The 20,942-nt window shown below is 37.6% G+C and overlaps 3 protein-coding genes across 8 annotated transcripts in view; all 3 read right to left on the bottom strand.

Annotated features, from left to right (window-relative positions):
• The window catches only part of LOC109111393 (probable G-protein coupled receptor 148), a 1,491-nt gene extending 545 nt beyond the window's left edge, over positions 1-946 (bottom strand). Inside the window, exon 1 of the mRNA XM_019124328.2 lies at positions 1-946. This exon is cut by the window's left edge and continues 545 nt beyond it. Within this exon, the coding sequence (XP_018979873.1) occupies positions 1-709 (709 nt within the window). The 5' untranslated portion in view covers positions 710-946.
• A 110-nt stretch (positions 947-1,056) lies between these two features.
• LOC109088403 (transcription termination factor 4, mitochondrial-like) lies at positions 1,057-9,831 on the bottom strand. 3 transcript variants are annotated; one of them, XM_042778742.1, is made up of 6 exons: positions 9,704-9,831; positions 7,670-8,051; positions 6,401-6,430; positions 4,908-5,092; positions 4,303-4,705; positions 2,494-2,613 (listed from the first exon to the last, which is right to left on the bottom strand). In XM_042778742.1, the coding sequence occupies exons 1-5, from the start codon at positions 9,728-9,730 to the stop codon at positions 4,304-4,306; spliced, it is 1,026 nt and encodes a 341-aa protein (XP_042634676.1). In that variant the 5' UTR covers positions 9,731-9,831; the 3' UTR covers positions 2,494-2,613; position 4,303. The 3 variants fall into 3 exon arrangements, with proteins under 3 accessions (XP_018977283.2, XP_042634676.1, XP_042634683.1); XM_042778749.1 differs by lacking the exon at positions 6,401-6,430 and having other exon boundaries at positions 9,704-9,745; XM_019121738.2 differs by lacking the exons at positions 4,303-4,705; positions 4,908-5,092; positions 6,401-6,430; positions 7,670-8,051; positions 9,704-9,831 and adding an exon at positions 3,791-4,285 and having other exon boundaries at positions 1,057-2,613.
• Positions 9,826-20,914, bottom strand: LOC109088390 (PAS domain-containing serine/threonine-protein kinase-like). Of its 4 annotated transcripts, none has more exons than XM_042778683.1 (21): positions 20,801-20,897; positions 20,657-20,715; positions 20,348-20,520; positions 19,440-19,654; positions 19,081-19,248; positions 18,743-18,880; positions 18,242-18,376; positions 17,739-17,919; positions 17,235-17,419; positions 16,847-16,952; positions 16,647-16,754; positions 16,256-16,430; positions 14,574-15,517; positions 13,534-13,709; positions 13,030-13,185; positions 12,669-12,794; positions 12,279-12,413; positions 11,990-12,189; positions 11,446-11,579; positions 10,774-10,917; positions 9,826-10,632 (listed from the first exon to the last, which is right to left on the bottom strand). In XM_042778683.1, the coding sequence occupies exons 3-21, from the start codon at positions 20,508-20,510 to the stop codon at positions 10,442-10,444; spliced, it is 3,780 nt and encodes a 1,259-aa protein (XP_042634617.1). In that variant the 5' UTR covers positions 20,511-20,520; positions 20,657-20,715; positions 20,801-20,897; the 3' UTR covers positions 9,826-10,441. The 4 variants fall into 4 exon arrangements, with proteins under 4 accessions (XP_042634617.1, XP_042634638.1, XP_042634627.1 ...); XM_042778704.1 differs by having other exon boundaries at positions 20,661-20,715; positions 20,801-20,893; XM_042778693.1 differs by having other exon boundaries at positions 20,657-20,711; positions 20,797-20,889.
• Positions 20,915-20,942: the final 28 nt, after the last annotated feature.

Here is a 20,942-nt window from a genome sequence, read left to right as displayed (position 1 = left end):
TCAAAACCATCAGCAAAGGAAGGGAGCAGAGGTGGAGGGCGCAGGGGGTCGTACTATGGTACCACAAAAACACGCCAATAGATGCCGCAGGGAAAAAGACAGAGATGACCCAGATTACGCCAAGAGCTCCGTAGGTCCGTGACACAGGCCACAGTGCCAGGTAGCGAAAGGGTGCTAACACTGCAAAGCAGGTATCCAGCACCATTGCTGTAATACTCAGGACACCAGAGCTGTACAAGACGGCCGATAAGAAGAGCAGCACGGCACACGGCCACTCCGTCATCAACACACCGGCTAAATTGATGCAGGCACTCAAGATATTCATGCAAACAAAAAGCAGGTCGCTGAAGAGAACATTGGCCAGGAGGAGGTAACGTGTCTGCTGCCGCAGGTCAGCTCTGGACAGGATATGTACTAGAAGGACCGGAGTGATCAGCAGAATGGCTAGAAAGGCCAAAACGGGGCACAGTTTAAGCAACCTCATGTGGCAGGGAGGGATGAATCCATGCCACTCGTGTGCAAACATCTCTGCTGGGCTTTCAGAAGAGTTCGAGAAATTAGAAGAACATCTGTGAAGCTCAGCTCGACCCGACTTGTTGTACCAATTGCCAAACGAACAAAGCAGAGATAAAAAAAGGTCTTCTGCAGCTAGGTAGAAACGCTCCGACTTTCCCTCCATCAGTTTTTCCATTGGCATGTGTATGTGCATCCAATCCTGGGCTAAAAGGTTGACGGACAGGTAAATGTGTCTCTCCTTCCCTCTTCCTGCAGACTGTGGTAAGTGATTTAGGAGACAGATCTGGATTGGTCACAGACACACTTGTAGACGGTTTCCATGGAGAAGGAGAAACAGGTAAATATCACTTCACAGCTAAATGGATCAGAATGACACTCTGGGATTTTGCACCAAGGCATAAATATTGATATGTCTTCCTAGAATCAGAATGATTGCGTAACATTTACACTGTTATTTTTGGACTGATTGATTAACTTAGAGCGCTAAGTGTCACACAGGTTAAACATTGAACACTTATAGGAAATTGAAGAAAGACACAATCTGAAATGTATATTTATTTACCTTACCAAGAGAACAAAACAGCATCGACCACTGCTTTGCAGTTTGAATCAATTTTGTGGTCATGAATAACAACATCTTTTTATCACTGGGGAAATCTCAAAAAAATAGTCAAGAAATGCAGATTTTACATGAAGAAAATCAAGCCTATTTTATTTTATATATATATTTGTAATTAAGTCTTAGTAACCTAGACTTTTCTTTGTTAGATTTACCCAGTTGCACATTATATAATTTTGTTATGATGAATAACAGCACATTCAGTCTTCAGTCTAGATATGAAAATATAAAAACAATTGAAACATTAAAATGCTTTAACTGAATATACTAAAGTGAATAATAAAATATAAAATATATCTTTTGATATCTCTTTCTGGCTCAGGAGTCTTTTAAATTCCTTCTTCTGCAAAAAAAACCTCCAACGGCAGAGCAACCAGACACAGTTATTTTGCAGGCTTGCTTTACTTCAAGTGCAGTTCTAGGCTGCACTCCTCTGACTTTGGTGTCTCTTCTTCCACAACACGTGCTGGATAGTCTTGTAAATCTCGCGATAGCGCAGGATGTACAGGTAAGGTGTGCAACAGCGTGGCAACAACATCAACACGCACATGTTCACCAAGTTAATCCACACTCCCACATCCTCCAAGCTTTCTTGCTTTAAAAGAGCCAGCTCGACTGCAAAGACCAACGTGGGTACAAAATACATCATGAGTAACAGAACGTGCGCCAGAAGTGTCATACGTGCACGAGAGTACCGACTACGCCATATCCCAGAAGTCTTGGTGATGATGTAGAGATGGATGTAACAGTACACAGTAAGAACAGTGCAGAGGCTGATGGCAATGATGAAGTATGAATGAACGCCAACCTTCTTCTGTTCCAACGAGTGCAGCGCAATCAACACTAAACACACTGGACGGCTCTGCTTGTTCTGGCCCATCAACACCTCAAACATCACTAGCAAAGAGACGGGACACACTGTGGCCATCACCCACAAGCTCATGATTATCTTCCTAGCCCGAGATGGTGGAAGAATCTCTTTGTAACGTAACGGCCACCGTACCGCCACATACGTGTCGACAACCATCAATGTGATGGTGAGCACTGAGGTGCTGTATGTCATTACCATGCTCACCATCATGAACTCACACAACCAGTGGGGCATGTGCAGGCCCATGGAGTTGCAGGAGACCATCGCAAGGTTTATGGCGAGGAAGAGCATATCAGCGAAGAGCATGTTAGCAAGGAGCAGGTAGCGGTTCTCTTGACGTAGCGAAGGAAAACACAGTATGCAAAGGGAAAGAATGGGGTTGACCAGCAACGTGACAGAGGTGAGCAGAACTGTAGGGATGAGGAACAGCTTCATGTGTCTGCTCTCCGTTATGTTGTACCAATCCGCAGAGATTTTAACAATAAAAGACTGATTCATGTTTGGAGTCCAGCACCACACTAATGAGAGAAAGCGTTAGGCTGAAGAACAATAGCTCCTCTGTATGCTGAGACTGGAATGGTGGAGCACATATATCCGGCTTCTTTACCTACAGAAAACAGAAGAAACATGAGTACAGACTTGTACACAATATGATCTGTAAACTTAGGATGAGGCAAAATCAAACATTTTTCAAACATTAAAAAAATGCAGTTACATTTTCAAACCAGGAAAGACAACAAAAATGAATAACTCACCCTGCACTACACAGGTTTTTTTTTTTTTTTTTTGTCCAAGTAACTGCTCTATAGAATAAGAAGGTCCTTCCTCCTTATATACAGTAACTGGCAACTGACTAGCAATTGTGACATGACTGAGGTTTTTTGTAAAGTAACTATCACTTCAATATGTTTTGGATAAAAGTCAAGGAAGAAGAACAATTTTTGAGGGACTTTAAAAGAATATTTACCCAAAAATGAAAATTATGTCATAATTTATTTATCCGTCATTGCAAACCTGTATGATTTTTTTCTTCCGTGAAGGTGAGTGAATGATGAGAGAATTTTCATTTTAGGTGAACTATCCCTTTAAATGTTTATAATGACCTTAACAAATCTTTAAAGTTTGCAATTTCTCCCAAAATAATAATGGATAAATGTTTTATTATTATTATTGTTATTATTAAAACCATCAAACATTCACAAAGCATTTTTCCTTCTTATACACAATTTGACAAATCATTTTTAATCTCAAACAGAAAATAAAAACAAATAGACTACACACTATCCCTACCCTATATTTATAATAAATTACCTAATAATTCAAATTCCTAATAATACAAAAAAAAAAAAAAAAAGTAGAAGAAAGTATAGTTGTTAGGGAGCATAAAAATATGTGAGTCTGTACATTTTCAAGAAAACATTCTGTCACAAATCCAAGGGTTAATAGTGATGAGTAAAAAATATAAAAAATACACTTTTGAGTGAACTTGAATGAGCTTAATATATTTACAAACATACAAATTACAACCATAAATGCCAGTAGCATTATGTTTGGGAAGCAGGAAAAATCCATGCAAATAATGTGCTTGTTTGTTGTACCGGTAATACAGGCTATTATCTCTAATAAATACACAAACCATTATGACATGGTACGTAGTTCCAACTGAAAAAAAAAACACTATTGTAAGTTTCAGCCCTGTTTCTTCGACAAACAGTTCAGAGAGGAAGAATGAAATATGAACGCATTGAAAAACAATCGATTAATTGTTAAAATGACTCACCTACCTGTTCCACACATCCACATGTGTAACTCTTGCTTCCATCCAGGCCTCCATTAAACTAATGTCGCCCCCAAATCAATACCTCCTGACTCTATCCTTGTTATCAGAGAGCAGGCGTTCCACTGATGCGCACAGATCCGTAAACGATCGCACGGCACTAACACTCTTTCAGCTCTCCATAGTTACTCAGCATTTGGTGTAAATTATGCTGACCCTCCCCATAACAGCCGTTCAGATAAACTAACACTAACACCATTATTACCTCAATGTCCCTTGACACTACTATTCACCTCATATCCGGAGGTAAAAGCTTATAAAGCAATAAAAGAGAGGGAAGTTTAAACAAACAAATAATATACAAAAATGTTGTCATGACCACCAGCCTGTAAACAGTATATGTTAGGTCATTTATGCAAAACATGAAATGCTACCATCATATATCTGGAAAAAAAATACATAGGTAATTTTGCTGAATGAAATGGTTTTTATTCATTTTGAATATTTAATACAAAATGCCTCATTTCCTGTCCTTCTTGTAACCAGTGTTCCAGTGACGCTTTCTCCGGTGCAGTCCGTCATCATCCTCATCATCATCTTTATCCTCCTCTAACTCCTCATCACTGCTGTATTCGTCCTCCCTCCCTTCTTCCTCTTGCTCTCTTGCCATCAGCTTGCGAAAAACATGGAACTCATCTGCATCTGCCATGGCGACCTGCACCAGGTAGGTTTCCTCAGAGACGCAGAGGATGTCTTTGAGAGGGGGGTTAAGGATGAGAGTTTGGCCCTTTTTGTCTGGTGTCTGGTACAGTCCCCTCTGCTCCAGAAAACAGTGACGACACCGCAGCTCAGAGAGAGACAACCTGAACAGCTTTGCCTTTACCATCTCTGGTTGCCGCACACCCATTCGGAAATATGCATACTGCGGGAAGAAAACAAGCTGTACGTCAGTTTGAAACTACTGTAAAACACTAACTGCTCTTTAAATGGCAACTTCAGTGATCCAAAATGGCCCACACAACGGCAAAACTTCATCAGAGAAACATGTACACAAACAGTTTACCCCAACATTTTGTACTGTCATCAAAGCCAGGAAAACCTTTAGTGAAAAATAGCAGCCCTACCTGAAATTTGTACTCCAGCTTGGACAAATCCTGCTCCAAAACCTCAGGTGAGTCTCTGAGGATGTCTGTGGCCTGATGGATGGTAAAGAGGCATTTCTCTCTGAGCAGTCGGGATACCATGTTTACCCTCTTGACTGGCAGAAGCATGACTTTGGGGTAGCGACTGATCATCCTCTGCAGACTACCTGTGGACAGATTTAGTGTAGTTTAGTTTATTTCATATATTTAACAGGGACCATGCACAACACAAGTGTTGTGCCAGAGTTAGCTACAGAGCTAATTTGCATCTGCAGCCCCTGGGCAGGATGTTGTTACAAAATTACAATACTCCGTTACAAATAATACAATAATAGCACTTCTAGAAACCATTTTTCCATGTTTTTTAAAATTTAAATTAGAATCCAAAATCATACCAAAATATTTAAAAAGCTCAACAATATTTATTACTTCTCCTTCGACAACAATATCCAGACAACGCTCATCAACTCTCTTAATCGAAAAGTACATTCCCACAGTTTTACTTACATTAATTATAAGGAAAGAGTGATGTAACCAATCTGAAACTTTGTTCAATGAACCAGTAATTTTGATAGCAGCTTGTTCTTTTGTCTTAGCATAAGTATAAACAACTGTATCATCTGCATACATCTGTACCTGGATTTCTAGAAAAAATTGTAGGCAGATCATTAATATATAAACTAAACAAAATTGGTCCAAGAATCAACCCTTGCAGGACTAGTTTTCTTAAATTTAAGTATGATTCCATCCATGTTAACTTTAACTTTTACAATTTAGATAAAAGAACATTATGATTAACTGTCTAAAAAGCCTTTTTAAAATCAAGGAAGACAACACCAACACCACCCCCTCTGTCAAGACTGGATTTTATTTGTTCAACAAAAGAGCAGTTTGCTGTCTCCGTAGAATGATGTGCCCTGAATTCACACTGCATATGAAGTAATGGAAAGTGACCAAGATTTAAATACTCTACTAATTGATTGCAAACTACATTTTTAATTACTTTAGAAACAACTGGAAGAATACTGATAGGTCTATAATTAGTTACATTAGCAGGATCACCAGTCTTAAATATTAGTGTTATTTCTGCTGACTTCCAGGCATTTGGAAAATAACATTGTTTTATCGACAAATTAACCAAATGAGTAATAGGTGTACTAAGAACATTTACATACTTTTTTACCCAATACAGAATCACAATCAAAAACACCTTTAGCCCTAAAACTCTTAAGCTGGCTTAAAATTTTTATTATATAGGATTCAGATACTTTAGAAATATTAAAAACAGTAAAATCATGATTTGGTGATTTTGGACAACTCTCCATCAGTGACTTTCAAACTGGGGTCTATGGACACCTAGCGGAGCACTAGAGGGTCCATAGAAAACTATTTTTATTTTTTCTGTCAAATTGATTAATCGTGATTAAACAAGGGGCAGAACACACTTTAAATACACTGAAACTTATGGGACACACCTGGGAACAGTGGAACAGAAAGGGAAACACCTGGAACAAATAATAACATGATCAGGACAGGAACAGGAAGACCAAATAAAGAAATAAACAAAACACAGAGCTGGGAAGGAAACATACACAGACACGGAACAGAGTCTAAACAGTAACATATACATTTCTTAAATTTATACATGTATGTGTGTGTATTTATATATAAATACATACACCGTACACATATAATGTGAACACAAACTTTTATTTTGAATGCGATTAATCAATTTGACAGCCCTCATTTTTATTTTATCTTTTCTCCTTATGTACATATGTTCAAAAATTGTTTTTCCCTTGCCTATAGCTTGTGTTGCATTATTTTCTGTAAATCGGCCTTTTCTAACTATATTTATTATAAAATGTGCTACACAAATACATTTCAGTTGAATGAAACTGTTTAGCTTGTATTTAATAATTGGGTAGAAAAATATTACTTAATACAAAGTTAATATTTTCAAAATAATTCAATAACTTGATATACATTTACACCACTGTTCAGAAATTTGGGGTTGGCAAGATATTTTAATAAGCTTTTGAAAAAATTCTCATATTCACCAAGGCTGCATTTATTTCATCAACAATATATTAAAACAGTAATATTGTGAAATAGTATTACCATTTAAAAGAACTGTTAGCTATTTTAATATATTTTAACATTTCATTTATTGCTGTGTTGGCAAAACAACATTGTCAATCCTAAATTGTTTTAAAATTAAAACCATCAAACATCAACTTCAAAGGCTAGTAGGTTTTAAACCAGAAAAATTCATGCTAATAATATGCAAATAATTTGTATGTTGTACTGTGGCAGAAACCCGTTTTTAATAAATAAACAAATCATTATAACACATTACGTAGTTCCAGTGCTATTTCTGGTCCACAATACTTCTGTTAGTTTCAGCCCAGTTCCGATGTTTTTGAAAGAAGTCTCTTATGTTCACCAAGGCTGCATTTGATCCTTCAGAATAAACTTATGTATAGAATATTCTAATATACTGATTTGCTGCTCAAGAAACCTTCCTTGGTTGTGCTGGTTAATATTTTTGTGGAAACCATGATACTCTTTTTTTCAGGATTGCTTGATGAATAGAAAATTCAAAAGAACAGTATTTATTTGAAATAATCTTTTGTAGCTTAATATAAGCTGAATATAAGTATTAATGTCTCAAAAAAAAACAATCTTACTGACCTCAAACTTTGGAACAGCAGTGTAATTTACTAAAAGACAAGATGCATCACCTTCTACCAGTCCCATCTTCCTCAGATGATCGATGCGCTGCTGTAAGTCTGCCCCTTTAAGTGAATATACTTCTGGACACTTCTGCATTATTTTCAGGATACTGGATGGATTTAAGCCCAGGAGCAACAGTGCTGTCAGAACAGAATGAACATGTTTCCCACGGCTCTTGGTAGCACCTTCGTGCATCTCCTTGGCTTGAGTTTCGGAGAAGCCCATCTTGAGCAAAGAGCACAGGGTGAGCTGATTCCCAGGTCTGTGGGTGACCTGACTGATGGGAGATGGATTTGCTTGATGGGGCTTTTGTTGTGTGGAGCAGAACGGCATATAACCTCTGCTCACCGCCACAGGACAAACACTCCATCTCCACATCCATCGCACTATCTGAGATATAGAAGGAGGAAGCAAATGCTGTTCAGTTGAATACATAATGGCCCCAAAATGTCTGGACACACTAAATATATTTGGACGAATATATAAACCCACGCTACAGCCTTTCTCAGGACTAACTTTTCTGAGCCATTTGACTTTTAAGCACCTAATGGGGATTTTTAGTGGATATATCAAGTAAATTTTCCTCAACTAAAATGTATATACTGTAATAAGTAATTAATAACTGGCTACCAATAGCCACTTGCATAAAATTCAAGGCACTGATATTTGGCTACAAAACAACCACTGGCGCTGCACCCCTTTACCTAAACTCACTACTTCAGACTGCCCTCCAGAAGCTTGCGTTCTGCAAGTGAACAACGCATTGTAGTTCCATCCCAAAGAGGCACAAAATCACCTTCACAGACTTTTACCTAAACTTTTGGGTTGAATTGCAAAGATGAATAAAATCATTCTTTTGGTGTATTGAAGTGACAGATTTGGTCAGATTTTTTAAATATATTCTTGAAACTGTTGAACGAGCACTCTATATTTTATTTATATTCTATCCACTTGTTTTCTTTTATTTATTATAAAAAAAACTGACCCTCTTAACACTAGCACTCTCTATTCTGCTGATATTCTATCTACTTGTTTTCTTAAAAAAAACCACAAACAAAAAAACCCGACCCTCTACTAGTGTTCTCTATTCGTATTCTATTTACTTGTTTTCTTTTTCATTATTACAAAAACTAATATATATATATATATATATATATATATATATATATATATATATATATATATGTGTGTATATATATCATAAAATATTTTAAGCATTTTAGGAAGTTTTTCTGAACGTTTGATAGAGAGAGAGAGAGAGATAGATAGATAGATAGACCCTCTAACACTAGCTTTATCTAATTATTTTCTTTCTACTTTTGATTTATGATAATAATAAAATATATATAAGCTCATACATGTGTTCATACATGTATTATACATCGAGTTCAAAAAAACAGTTCTATCTTCCGAATTGATAGAACTGTTTTTTGAACTCGATGTTTAAAACTAACATACAGAAACTTTATTACACGAAACCAGCATTTGTGTAGTTTGACTTTTAAACCATATAATTATTGATACTTCTAATCGTGACAAAACCCAGTCTCCGTTATGTCATGTTGAACTGATATTGTATGATGCTGTAGCTATTTGTTGAGGGGCTATAAATTATTTTTAATAACCTTTTAGCTTTTGTTTTGTGTAATCACTCAAAATAATGAAAGTATAATAATAAGATAACAAATAGAGAATAGTTTTATAATCAGGATGGAGAACTGTTTGTTTTGATGTGTTGTTCCTTGCAAAATTATTCTTAGTTTTAACAAACGTTGTTTCAGGAGATTCAGATTGTCAAGCAGTCGCATATACTATTAAAATATTAAATAAGCTATTATTTATCAATTTGTTTTTATTATGCGATTCATTACAATTTAATGTTAGGCTCTCGTTCCCACCAGCAAATCAAAGAAACCGCTTCTTACAAAGTAACCAATCGCGATATTTTCTAACGGTAGCTATATAGCAGTAGTTGAACATTCAGTCTAGTGTCTAATTCTATGATAATGTGTGAAATATTTCTTTTATCGTTTCTTCCTTACCTGTTTTCTGCATACATGTGTACCCATACTCGTGCCGCATCAAAATACAGCCGCACTGAAACAACAGTCAGACCTCAAAAAAGTTCCGGTTGTTTGCACGGAAGACGAAACAAAAGTGAATATAAACTGCAAATATTTTATTGAAGAATTCAGTTGACTAACATTTGATAGAGGCTTTACAAAGCCTGTGTACAATCTGAAATAAAATCATAGTAACTGACAACCAATGCAAACTGAAATTATGCCAATAACAATTTATTCAAAGGATAAATATTTAAAAGTTAAAAAATAATTAAAATATTCATAATTTAAAATGTTCAAAATCAACCTAAAATTCTTTTCAAGCTCTGAAGGCCTAATAACAAATACCCTCATCAATGTCTAGTGCATGTGTCATATGTTTTAACAGGACAATTCTTGTGCTCAACACCATAGCATGACAACAAACAGCAAGAACTTTCTACATCTCAGAATGCAATGTTTTAAAAACTCCATGAAAGGTGAAAAACAACACATTCAGAAATACACTCCTATTCCTTCACCAAACACAGAGATAAAGCTGTTTCTTAGCAACACAGATGGCTTCCATTCCCAGTTACTTTTTTTTGCTCTTTGGACGGACTGGTATCATCAAGGAGGACAACTGCAGGTGTTCTGCAGAGATTGTGCATTAGTGCTCATGGTGACATTAGATGTAATGTCATAATTAGTTGAGCAGAACACATTCACAACAGCTCCTCACTCATCTGTGAGATATTTCAGCAGCTCAGACTGCAGCGCCGCAATTGTTCTCCTCTGCTCCTCATCCTCCTCATCATCTTCATCTACTAAAGGGGTGTCCTCTGAAGTGCTCAGATTGTTTTCGAGGTCCAGGTAGAGGATGTCTGCCCGGTGCACACATGAGTTGGACTCCACATGTTGTGTGGATTCTGAGATAAAAAAAAATTATATGATAAATGATGCAGATCCTCAAACATAAAGATGTTTGACTGAGCTAAATGTTATAATCTTTTTGGAGGATGAAAGCATAAATGGCCAAATATGAAATAATCTAAAACCAATAGTCTTACCATTGCTAGAGGGAAAGACCTCTGCCCACGAGTACTCTGCTTGATTTATGGGTTGCTGAATCCACTGCGACTCCAAGAGCTCCTCTAGAGTCATTCTTTGATCAACCACAGGGTGCAAAAGACCAGCCAACAGTGCACACAACTCTAAAACAAGAAAACAGCAACAGGTTGAACAGTAATAAATAGTGTTTTTGCAGGTTTTATTTTAAAAAGTAATGTCCAAAATGTCTTATTTTTCTTAGAAATTATTTAAAAAGAACTGTTATGATTAAAATGAGAACAAATTTCTGCCAATGGGCTCAGAAAATTCAACTTAATGTAAAGGGAAAGAAGTCTTCAAGCCTCATTGACAGATCTCTTAAGCATAAACTCAATTTTGCACAATTCATCAGAAAACAATACCTTCATTTTGCATCTCAAGTAAATGCATACTGATTTAAGGATGTGAAGAGATTTGTGCTGTTAAATAAGCCAAAAACACTGAGGAAGATATTAAATTTGGCATGTCTGTAAATTTAATACTTTCTGCACCAATTTAAGATCTTTTTAACACCTTCATTTGTGGAAGCAAGAATTTTTTTTTTTTTAGACCTGCAGAAACCCTGAATAAAGTCAAATTAGTCATGTGTCTCCAGTCAGTCTTCATAGATGTGATGAAGCAGAGCTGCAAACCTGTAGATATCTGGCATGGAGGGTTGAGTCGGGCCTGCAGGGTTTCCTCCACACAGCCAAATGGGTTTTCACTGAAGAGTAAGGTGTATAAGAACACTCCTAGAGACCACATCTCCAGCTCTGGACCCTCGTATCTACATACATCAAAAACTGCATTTCACAACCATTTTTTTTTGTTTTGTTTTAACTTGTGATGTTGCATGTTTCCAAGTTAAAAGGGGTATTCAAACCTATTTCAACATCCAAACAGAATTAATGAAACCTGAGTGAATAATAAATGTTAACTTGTCCCTACATTTTTACTGAAGGTAAATAAAGAAAGACCTGCTCTGATGAATCGTGCACTTGAATGTTCAAGGGCTTTGTGGTGATCTCAGTCATACAGTAATTAATGTGTTGCTTATTTTATAGACATGAACATACATATATACACACACAGCTTTATGTTACCCTTCTCATACCCGTATCTTATCCTGTATTCTGTCCTCATCAAGCTTAGACACACGGATGGAACTGAGATGTCTGTGTGATGTTTAGTACGTACGGGTTTCCCTGAAGCACCTCTGGTGAGCAGTACTCCAGAGTGCCACAGAAGGTATAGAAGAGCTTCCCGGGTTCCAGCAGGGCAGCAGAGCCAAAGTCGATCAGCCGGATTTGGAATTTAGAGTTTATGATGATATTTTCATCCTTTATGTCCCTGTGGAGCACTCTTTTGCCACGCAGGTAACTCACTGCGGCTACCAACTACGTACAGACACATACAGATACACATTAGGAAAAAGTGATCCAATTACAAATTCTATGTGCAACAGTTCTCACAGCCTGTTTCTCACCTGTCTGAAGATGTAGCTCGCTAGAGGCTCATCCAGTCTTGGCTGCAGGTCGATAAACTCAAACAGGTCTAGCCCGTCCCCATGCTTCTCCATGACCATTTGGAAGAATCCCTCATTCTCAAACACCTCCAGCACCTGCAGCAAAAAAAGTAATACACTCATAAACACAAATAGTGAACATGATTTAACTAGCATTTTGGCAATGTTCAATATAAAACTTGACATTAATCCAGAAAATGTATAATATGAATATGATATCTATAAATCTATTGTTCAAATGTTTGGGGTTAGTTTTTTTTCTTTAGTTTTTGAAACTTCTCTTATGCTTACCAATAGCTTGATTAAGCTATTTGCTATTAAATACGAACTCAAACAGTTCTCTCAGTGTACCTTCACAATATTGGGGTGTTGCAGGCGAGCCAGTATGGCCACTTCTTGACTGACCCGACCCAGATCAGGATCATCCACCCAGCATTCACTCACCACTGCACTTTTCCTAATGAACTTCACAACCACCTGAAATTGAAGTGATAATAAACGTATTCAACATCTCTTCACCAGCTCATATAATTGTCCATAAAAGACTGGATACACCCTACAGCAATGACACTGACTCAGAGAGTAAATATCATCTCTTCAGAACCCTGACCAAAGTTTGAACAACTGACGTCATTGTTATCAAGTTATTATCTCGCAACCGGATGAATATGAGTGTATGACCAGCAGTGAGTGCAGAGAGAGTGTCACTGACTTCCTGTCCATCTATCCGTCTTCTAGCGAGCCAGACAAAGCCGAAGGCTCCCTTTCCAATGGAGCGCAGTGGATGGTACTCTTCTTCAAACTGACCCTCACATGCTCCAGACTGCTCTAGGTCCACAGAGGAGCGCAAGGCATCCGAACGAACTGCCTAAATGAGGAAGAAAGGAAGGTTGCCACTTTATCTTTAATGCAAATACTAAAGTTAAATTAAAATGACATCATTTACCCTTCCTCATGATGTTCCAAATCTGTACAACTTACTTTCTTCTGAGGAACTCAGTAGAAGATATTTTGAAGAATGCTGGTAACCATAACCAAACAACTTCGAATACTATTGATTTCCTCTGTATTTTTAGGTAGAAATCAATAGGGACCAAATCTGATTGGTTTGTTACTTCAAAATATCTTCTTTTGTGGTCAACAGGAGAAAGAACAACATTTTTGGGTGGACTATCCATTTAAAAGAGCTCATTTTAAAAGTACTCAGGCAGCTCACCTCAGCAAGGCTACAAGCCAAGGCCTCATGTTCTGGGGCTCCAGTCCTCACTGTGGGAGACATTGTGCTCTGTAGTGCCTCCTGGTGGTGGAGCAGGAGATGACTCCCACTCAGCCACAGACAGACCAGGGAGCCACCGCTGGACAGGGACACCCAGCGTACATCACACTGCACCTCTACACAGAGTGAGAGAATTACCATGGTATCAGTTGTATTCATGCACTGAAACATCATAAATGTACAGTAGAAAAGATAGATGGTGCTTTTGAGACCAGGCATACAGAAAGAGTACACAGTTTGAAATGGAAAAATGAAGTACAGTAAGAGATAACGTACAGTCATCATTATCACAAAATAAACCCAGACAAGGGACTTGGATCACTCTTAATGGGTTTATTTAGCATTAATGACTACAATATAATGCTTATTACATGGCTACTTGCCACATTAATAAATGGATATGAAATGTATGTTATTATCATCTCACTGGTTTATTACCTTACTTAGGGATAGTTCACACAAAATGATTCTGTTGTTTGATCGCAGTCATGTTGTTGCAAAACATTCTTCTATACAACATAAAAAGATGATATTTTGCTAAACTTCACTGTCCATATAATGAAATTCAATGGGCTCCGATGTTGTTTGGCTCCCAAAATGTTTCAAAATATCTTCTAAGTCATAAGGTTTGGTAAAATTATGACAATTTTCATTTTTGGGTGAACTGTCCCTTTAAAGCTTCCACTAGGAAAAATGAACCTCTACAAAGTAGAAAACAATGAGCCTCGCAACAAAATGAACAATGCCACAATATTACAATAATAATCTATATGTTATTACTATTATTAATCTGCTATCCAGTATATTTTTCTATGGACTTGTTAGCTAATATATTTAGCTACAATGTAACACATCTTCCTCTATTTTAAACGTCTTTAACAATATTAACCATCCCTTATATAATCTGATACAATATGGTCATTATTGGTCCCTAGTATAATTACAACAGCAGGTAAATTAGAGGGACACATCTGACATACCAACTGGCGTGCCATCACTGTTGTAGCAGGTCACATGAATTCTGCCCTCTGGAATGGAAGAGTTCACCTTGACCTTCTTCGGAGTGGAGGTGGCAGGAGTGTCGCCTGGCAACAAAACTCCACCCCTCTGGAGATCCAGAGCACAGCCGATAGCATGTTCGGAAAAGGAATTCCACTGCTCTCGAAGCTTGGTTAGATGATTAATTGGCAGTTGCTCTAGAGTCTTCTTCTGAGGGTTTGTTGTCTGTTCTTGCTCTTGTGGTGATGGGGCAGGTTTTTGTGTCGTCTCTTGCTCTGGGCAGATTTGAGCTTCTGCTTCAGGGTCGGATTCCACAATGAAGGGTGAAGGGGTACGCAGGAGCTCAGCGGTGTCACATGAGCTTAGCGAATGGTTAAGATCTGCAGATGCATTTGGGATCTCAATGCTGTCATTCAGGTCCATCTCTGACATGGCATGAACAATGACATCTCCATTAGAGTTCAAATCCAGAAAGGTGCTGCCCGATTTCACTAGCTGACGTCCCTGCTGAGACTCATCTAACTTTTCAGGACCAGAACCGCCCACAAGCCGCTCGCAGAACCCAGACGATGAGCCACTGCCCAGGGAAATCACCTCAAAGCTGGAGTCCTGAAGCTGGGCTTTCTCTAAACACTGGCAGGCCTGTGTGTGAGGTTTTGGATGTGGCACAGTGTCACAGGAATTTACTGGAGCTTCTTTATTGTCTGAGTTTGGGGACTTGGAGGCATCTCGTCTAGCAAAGAGCTGCTCTGATGGGCCATAATGAGCAGAGCGAGTAGCAGAGAGGCAAGTTTTGTGGACTTCCAGGGACTCCACCAGAGCAAAGGTCTGTAGCAGCGCTGTACTGGAGTTGGCGGAGTCCAACTCAGACACTTGAGTAGTCACATCCACAACCTGCTCACAAAGCTCTGTAGTGTCATCCAACCTGAGAACAACAGAGAGAGTGATGACAAATTAAGACAATCTGCACTTGTCATACATTTTCTTTTTTCTGTAACATCTATATTGCCAAGGTAATATTTTTGATTTCCATTTAGTTGATGTAATTAAATAAATATATCAAATAAAATGTAATATAAAAATTAAGACTCATTAATAAAATGTAATTACTCATTACTAAAATTAAAATGTAACCAAAATTAAAACGAAAAGGGAGTTATAATATATATATATATATATATATATATATATATATATATATATATATATATATATATATATATATATATATATATATATATATATATATATATATATATATATATATATAAAAACAAAAATCTAAGTATTAATAAAAACTATAATAGCATCTCAGTGATACTGCCACAGAGTGCCTTTTAATGAAGTGATATACAAATATTTTTGGGTTAAGTGGGAATCACACATGCCCAGTAATTTACAACAATTAAATTGCAATAATTACAAGCAGCAAATGATACCACATATTTTATTATATTTAATAGTTTTTAATATTATTAAATATTTTATTCAATAATAAATCAATTATGATTTTTTTATGATCTATGAGGATTAAAATAATAAATAAAACACATTAAAATAATAATAATAGGTTTCATTTCCACATGCTGACATGCAATTTTCTCAATTTACTTCCTAAATAAGGAAAAAAAACTAAATGAAAGGAATTAGTGGAGTATGTAACCCATTCAGTGGTGTAGAGGTGACAGCAGGTGAGGTCATGGTTGATGGGACACTGCTCTCTTTCTCTAGTTTAGCGCTTGTCCCAGTGAAGATCCTCTTCCCTTTCCCAAGACCTGCTCTCCTATGCATGGCTAGATGCACCATCACACTGTCTCCAGCAAGCACTGTGTTTGGATCTGCACATATCATTCAATCAGAACAAAAACACTGGTTCATATAAAATGAATAGACAAATAAAATATCAATAATTCAGATTACAGTGGAAAAAAAAAAAAAAAAAAAACCTCGAAAACCAGATTACACATTGTTACTAAAATAAATATAACAAAAATTAAAATAAAAAAAATAAATGACAGTAATAAAATAAAGGTGCAATAATAGAAGGAACTCACTACATGTCTCCTGCTGATCTTCCTTCAGACAGGTTGAGAGCATGTCAGTAAAGAGGGTTAGAACATCAGCAGGGGGACAGTTAGCACTAGCAGAACATCTACAGGGGTCTGAGAAGTATACAGACAGGAAGTTAGGGGATTTTAGCACAGCACCACAAGCTAAAGTGTGTGTATTCTTACAGTGCATCACATCTCTGTACCTCTGTCAGAGGGGCTGGATGTGTCATGCGGATGAGCTGAAGGGTGGCTGCTTCGGTCCGCAGCACAAACTCGCTCATAAAACGCTGGTATCAGGTATGTGACATCCTACACACAGATGCACAGGCTTGCTGTTAGCATGTAAACTAGCTTGGAATCATTGAAAAGTACATAAAAGCATTAAAAAAATTCATTTGAAATGAAAACTGAAAAGGTGTATTGGAAATATTAATAAAAACTATAAAAGTACATAACACTTAAATAACACTGGCTGGATTAGCTAAATCAAATTGGACCCACTAAAACTAAAAGCATATTTTTATTAAAACAGAGTTATACAGACTTAACACAAATCCCAACATAAAAGGGAATGTCTCACAGCATCTATACCTTTCCGAGCAGCTGACTGCTGTTGTATCCGAGCAGCAGAGAGCTGAAGGGGTTGTTGAGACTGTGAATGGTGCCGTTGGGCAGGAGCGTCAGGAGGCAGCTACTGGGAGCAAACACACACACTGACCCAGAGTATAGCACACCTGCACTGGGGGACAGGACAAAACCCGCACCTGATTTTCCACCTGCAGGACAAGAGAGCACTGCATTGATCACACTGAAATCTAATACAATTTATTAGCAACTTAGTTAATTTGCTTGGACAAATACCAACAAGAAACACAATGAAAATATAGATTTTATTTATGTCAGAGTAAATATTGGAAAAGTCACTTTAACTAGTGGCTGTAGGCTATAAATAAATCTGATTCAAAGAAGGAAATCTGCATGCATATTTTTATTTTCAATGTCAGTGTGAGAAAACACACACTTAAGGTGATTGATTGTGATTTTAGTCTGTTGAAGCAACAATCAAAACCGCACGCACTGCAGTGAAAGACTGACCTGATGGAGTTCCGTTAGTCTGTCGAGAGCTTATTAATGAGCCATCAGAAGGTTCTGGATGTGCTGATCCGTTAATCTGCAGCGGTGATCTTCCACAGGACACAGCAGCCTGCAGACGGACACATGCTGGCACCACCAAACCAGACCTGGCCTGCACACACAATCTCTGAACACGCAACACCTGAAATACAAAGGTAAAGAAACAAGCTATATGAAGGTGCACAGTAGAGTTGTTATTGTAAATTAAAACTATTATACACAATTGTAAATTGAAATAAAGCTGAAATAAAAAAAATAAAAAAATTACATACATTGAAAAAAATTACTAAAAATGAAAAATTACAATAGAAACTGAAGACGTAAAAATAAAGGCTAATTCAAAATATTAATAAAAAACAGAACCAGTTATTTTTGTTATAATTTCTGTATCTCTAGCATGACCAAATGAAACTGCAAAAATGGCAACTGTATCCTTAAAGATTTTTTAGAGACTTTATTGTGACCTTGGGAGTTGTCCTGCAGTGGAAGGGGATCTGTAGTGATGGCATCAGAGACATGATCGACAGGCCAGTCATCTCCTCTGCAGCGTGGTAACCATAGAGATGGGCAAACGTGGCATCACAACTGAGGATTCCGCCCTGAGGAAAAAGGAGGAGGGGCTAAAACTTTTCTGGCCAACTAAGCAACAGCTTTACTTCAGATTGCTATGTTGCTGCTTAAAATTTTTGTGGTAATCATGATATATTTTTTCAGGATTCTTTGATGAATACTAAGTTCAAAAGTGTAAAAGTCACTTTTGATACATTTATTGCATCCTTGCTTATATCTTTCTGACCCCAAACTTTTGAATGGTAGAGTATGTCCCAGTTCAATTCTGTTGATTTTTATTGTGTAATATCAATATAAGCTTATTTAAGGTAATCAATTTATGTTTACAAATGCTGAACTTAATTCATAAGGATAACCTTTCAGTGCACTATTAGTTGCAAGGGAATGAGTCTCACATTTTGAGTGAACGTCACGTGTGCAGTGATCCTCTCCACTCGCTCCAGCAGGAGCTCTAAGATCTGCTGCCGCTGCTCCGGTATCTGAAGCCACACAGACACAGGAAACTCAGCTCCTGTCAAACTCACTGCGCTCACCTGCGGAGAGAATGAGCCAGAGCTGGGCTTTAATTAATGATGCTCACATCCAGCACAGGAAAGCAGAGATCAGAGCCAAGTACTAAACATGCAGCGTGGAAGAAATGAAATATTCAAGACTCAAATAATGATATTCAAGATTCAAATAATTTAGTGACAGCTAAGTGAATTGTTGTTTAATTAGCCACAGTGTTTCATACCACTTTGGCAGAAATAGCAACCAGGTTCCCATCGGAATCCAGTGTCTCCTCCTTCAGGCCTTCCTCTAGCATCTGACTGGCTTTTAGGAGAGAGGTCAGCTTCCGGCCAATCAAATCACTGTATGCACACTCAAACAGCTTACAAGCATGTTCATTTGCATCCGAAACCTTGCAAAAAGAGAAAACATCAATAAATAATAATAAATAATTGAAATCTTTTGTAATAACTCAACAGTTCACAGAATAGGTGAGCAGCTAAAAGTCCAGGCAAAGAATCAATCCCTACTACCAAAAACGTGGTGTAATATGCCCTTTGTTTAATTGGTAAAAGGTCTTTGGTGAAAACAATCATCCGATACCTGTAATGTGGTGCAGTTAATGGACAGGACAGCTTTATTTGGGTTGATGGTGAGAGCTGTGCCTCTCTTCTCTGGAGCAGTACACATGAGCTGTCTGAGCAGAGAGCTCTCCATCACTGGACACTGAGTTGATGACGGAGACACGGGGTGGAAGCAATGCAGATCGGAGATCTGAAGATTCCTCATCGCCACGGAAGAACCAACATGAGAATCACCTTTCGGACAACAAAAGAGTAAAAATGAATAGTCTGCAAAATAACTCCCTGTCAAAGTTTTCAAAACTGTCCGGTTACTTTTCCATATTACTTTTGTTTAGGAGAATAACAGCTTCAGTCACCATCGATTTACGCTAGCATACACATTCAATGGTTTAGGGTCAGTAAGATTTTTTTTTTTTTAAAGAAATTAATACTTTTTTTCAGCGAGGATGCATTAATTGATAAGAAGTGACAGTGAAGACATCCATATTACAAATTATTTCTATTTCAAATTAATAAAAAAAAAAAAATACAAAAATTTGAACAGTAGTGTATTTTTTTTCCACACAGTGAAAGTGAATGGTGACTGAGGATGTTATTCTGTCTTACACATTTTTGTGTAATGAGGGAAAACAAAAGTATCCCAGTCAGCTGTTTTGGGCTAGCTATTTCAGAAAAAAATCTTCTTCAGCAACCACTCTGAAACTCACTACTGAATAACCATATTTTCAATATTTTTAAAACACTTGGCAACAAATATCTTAAGAGATCTCCATTGTGGTACCATTTTATTGTCACAACGACTGCTGTATGCAGTACTGTTGTAATTTTGGTAAGCTTTATCTTTATTATTTTATACTGTTATATAATATTTATCTTCTTTTCATTGTCCACACATCGTTGCACATATGTGAAAGCATTCTGGCCCACCTGATGCGTCCATGCTGTTGAGAGTGCAGTTGCGTGCGGAGGGGAACGACTGGTTCATGCAGAAGGAGTCAGTCTTCATCATTCTGCTGTTACTGCGGTCACCATCAGCAGCACACACACTGTCGCCCCTGGGGCTGCTCCCCCGACCGTGCATCAGCCACATCAGCGATGCGCTTTAAATCAAAGTGGAGAGTCATAAATAAGATTCTAACCAAGGCCGTTATTGTTTTCGAGACTAGCTATAAAGCTCTGATCATATATATATCGCTTACAAACTAATACGTTATGATTCTAAGGAGTGCGACTCACCCACCACACTGCTCGTTTCAACAACACACTTGCTGTGCTTTCGGTTTGCTGCCTGCTGCCTTGGAGACAGAGAGAGGGATGGTTCCTTCTTTCCTTTTAGACGGCTAAATTCAATAATAAATAACAAAGCAAACCCTTGCTTACAAACAAACCAGGATTCTGCAGTTTTCAGTGGCCATAAACAGTGCTTGCTCGAAGTGTTTGCGTTAAGTATGTCACGTCCTACAATGTTTGGCGCGTATGGAATCGAAATAAGGTGACGGGAGGGAAAGAACCAATGAAAAAA

The sequence above is a fragment of the Cyprinus carpio genome, chromosome A2 (assembly GCF_018340385.1).
Source record: "Cyprinus carpio isolate SPL01 chromosome A2, ASM1834038v1, whole genome shotgun sequence".
Taxonomy (NCBI): Eukaryota; Metazoa; Chordata; class Actinopteri; order Cypriniformes; family Cyprinidae; genus Cyprinus; species Cyprinus carpio.
The sequence above is the reverse complement of the archived record's forward strand: the minus strand, read 5'-3'. Positions and strand labels throughout refer to the sequence as shown.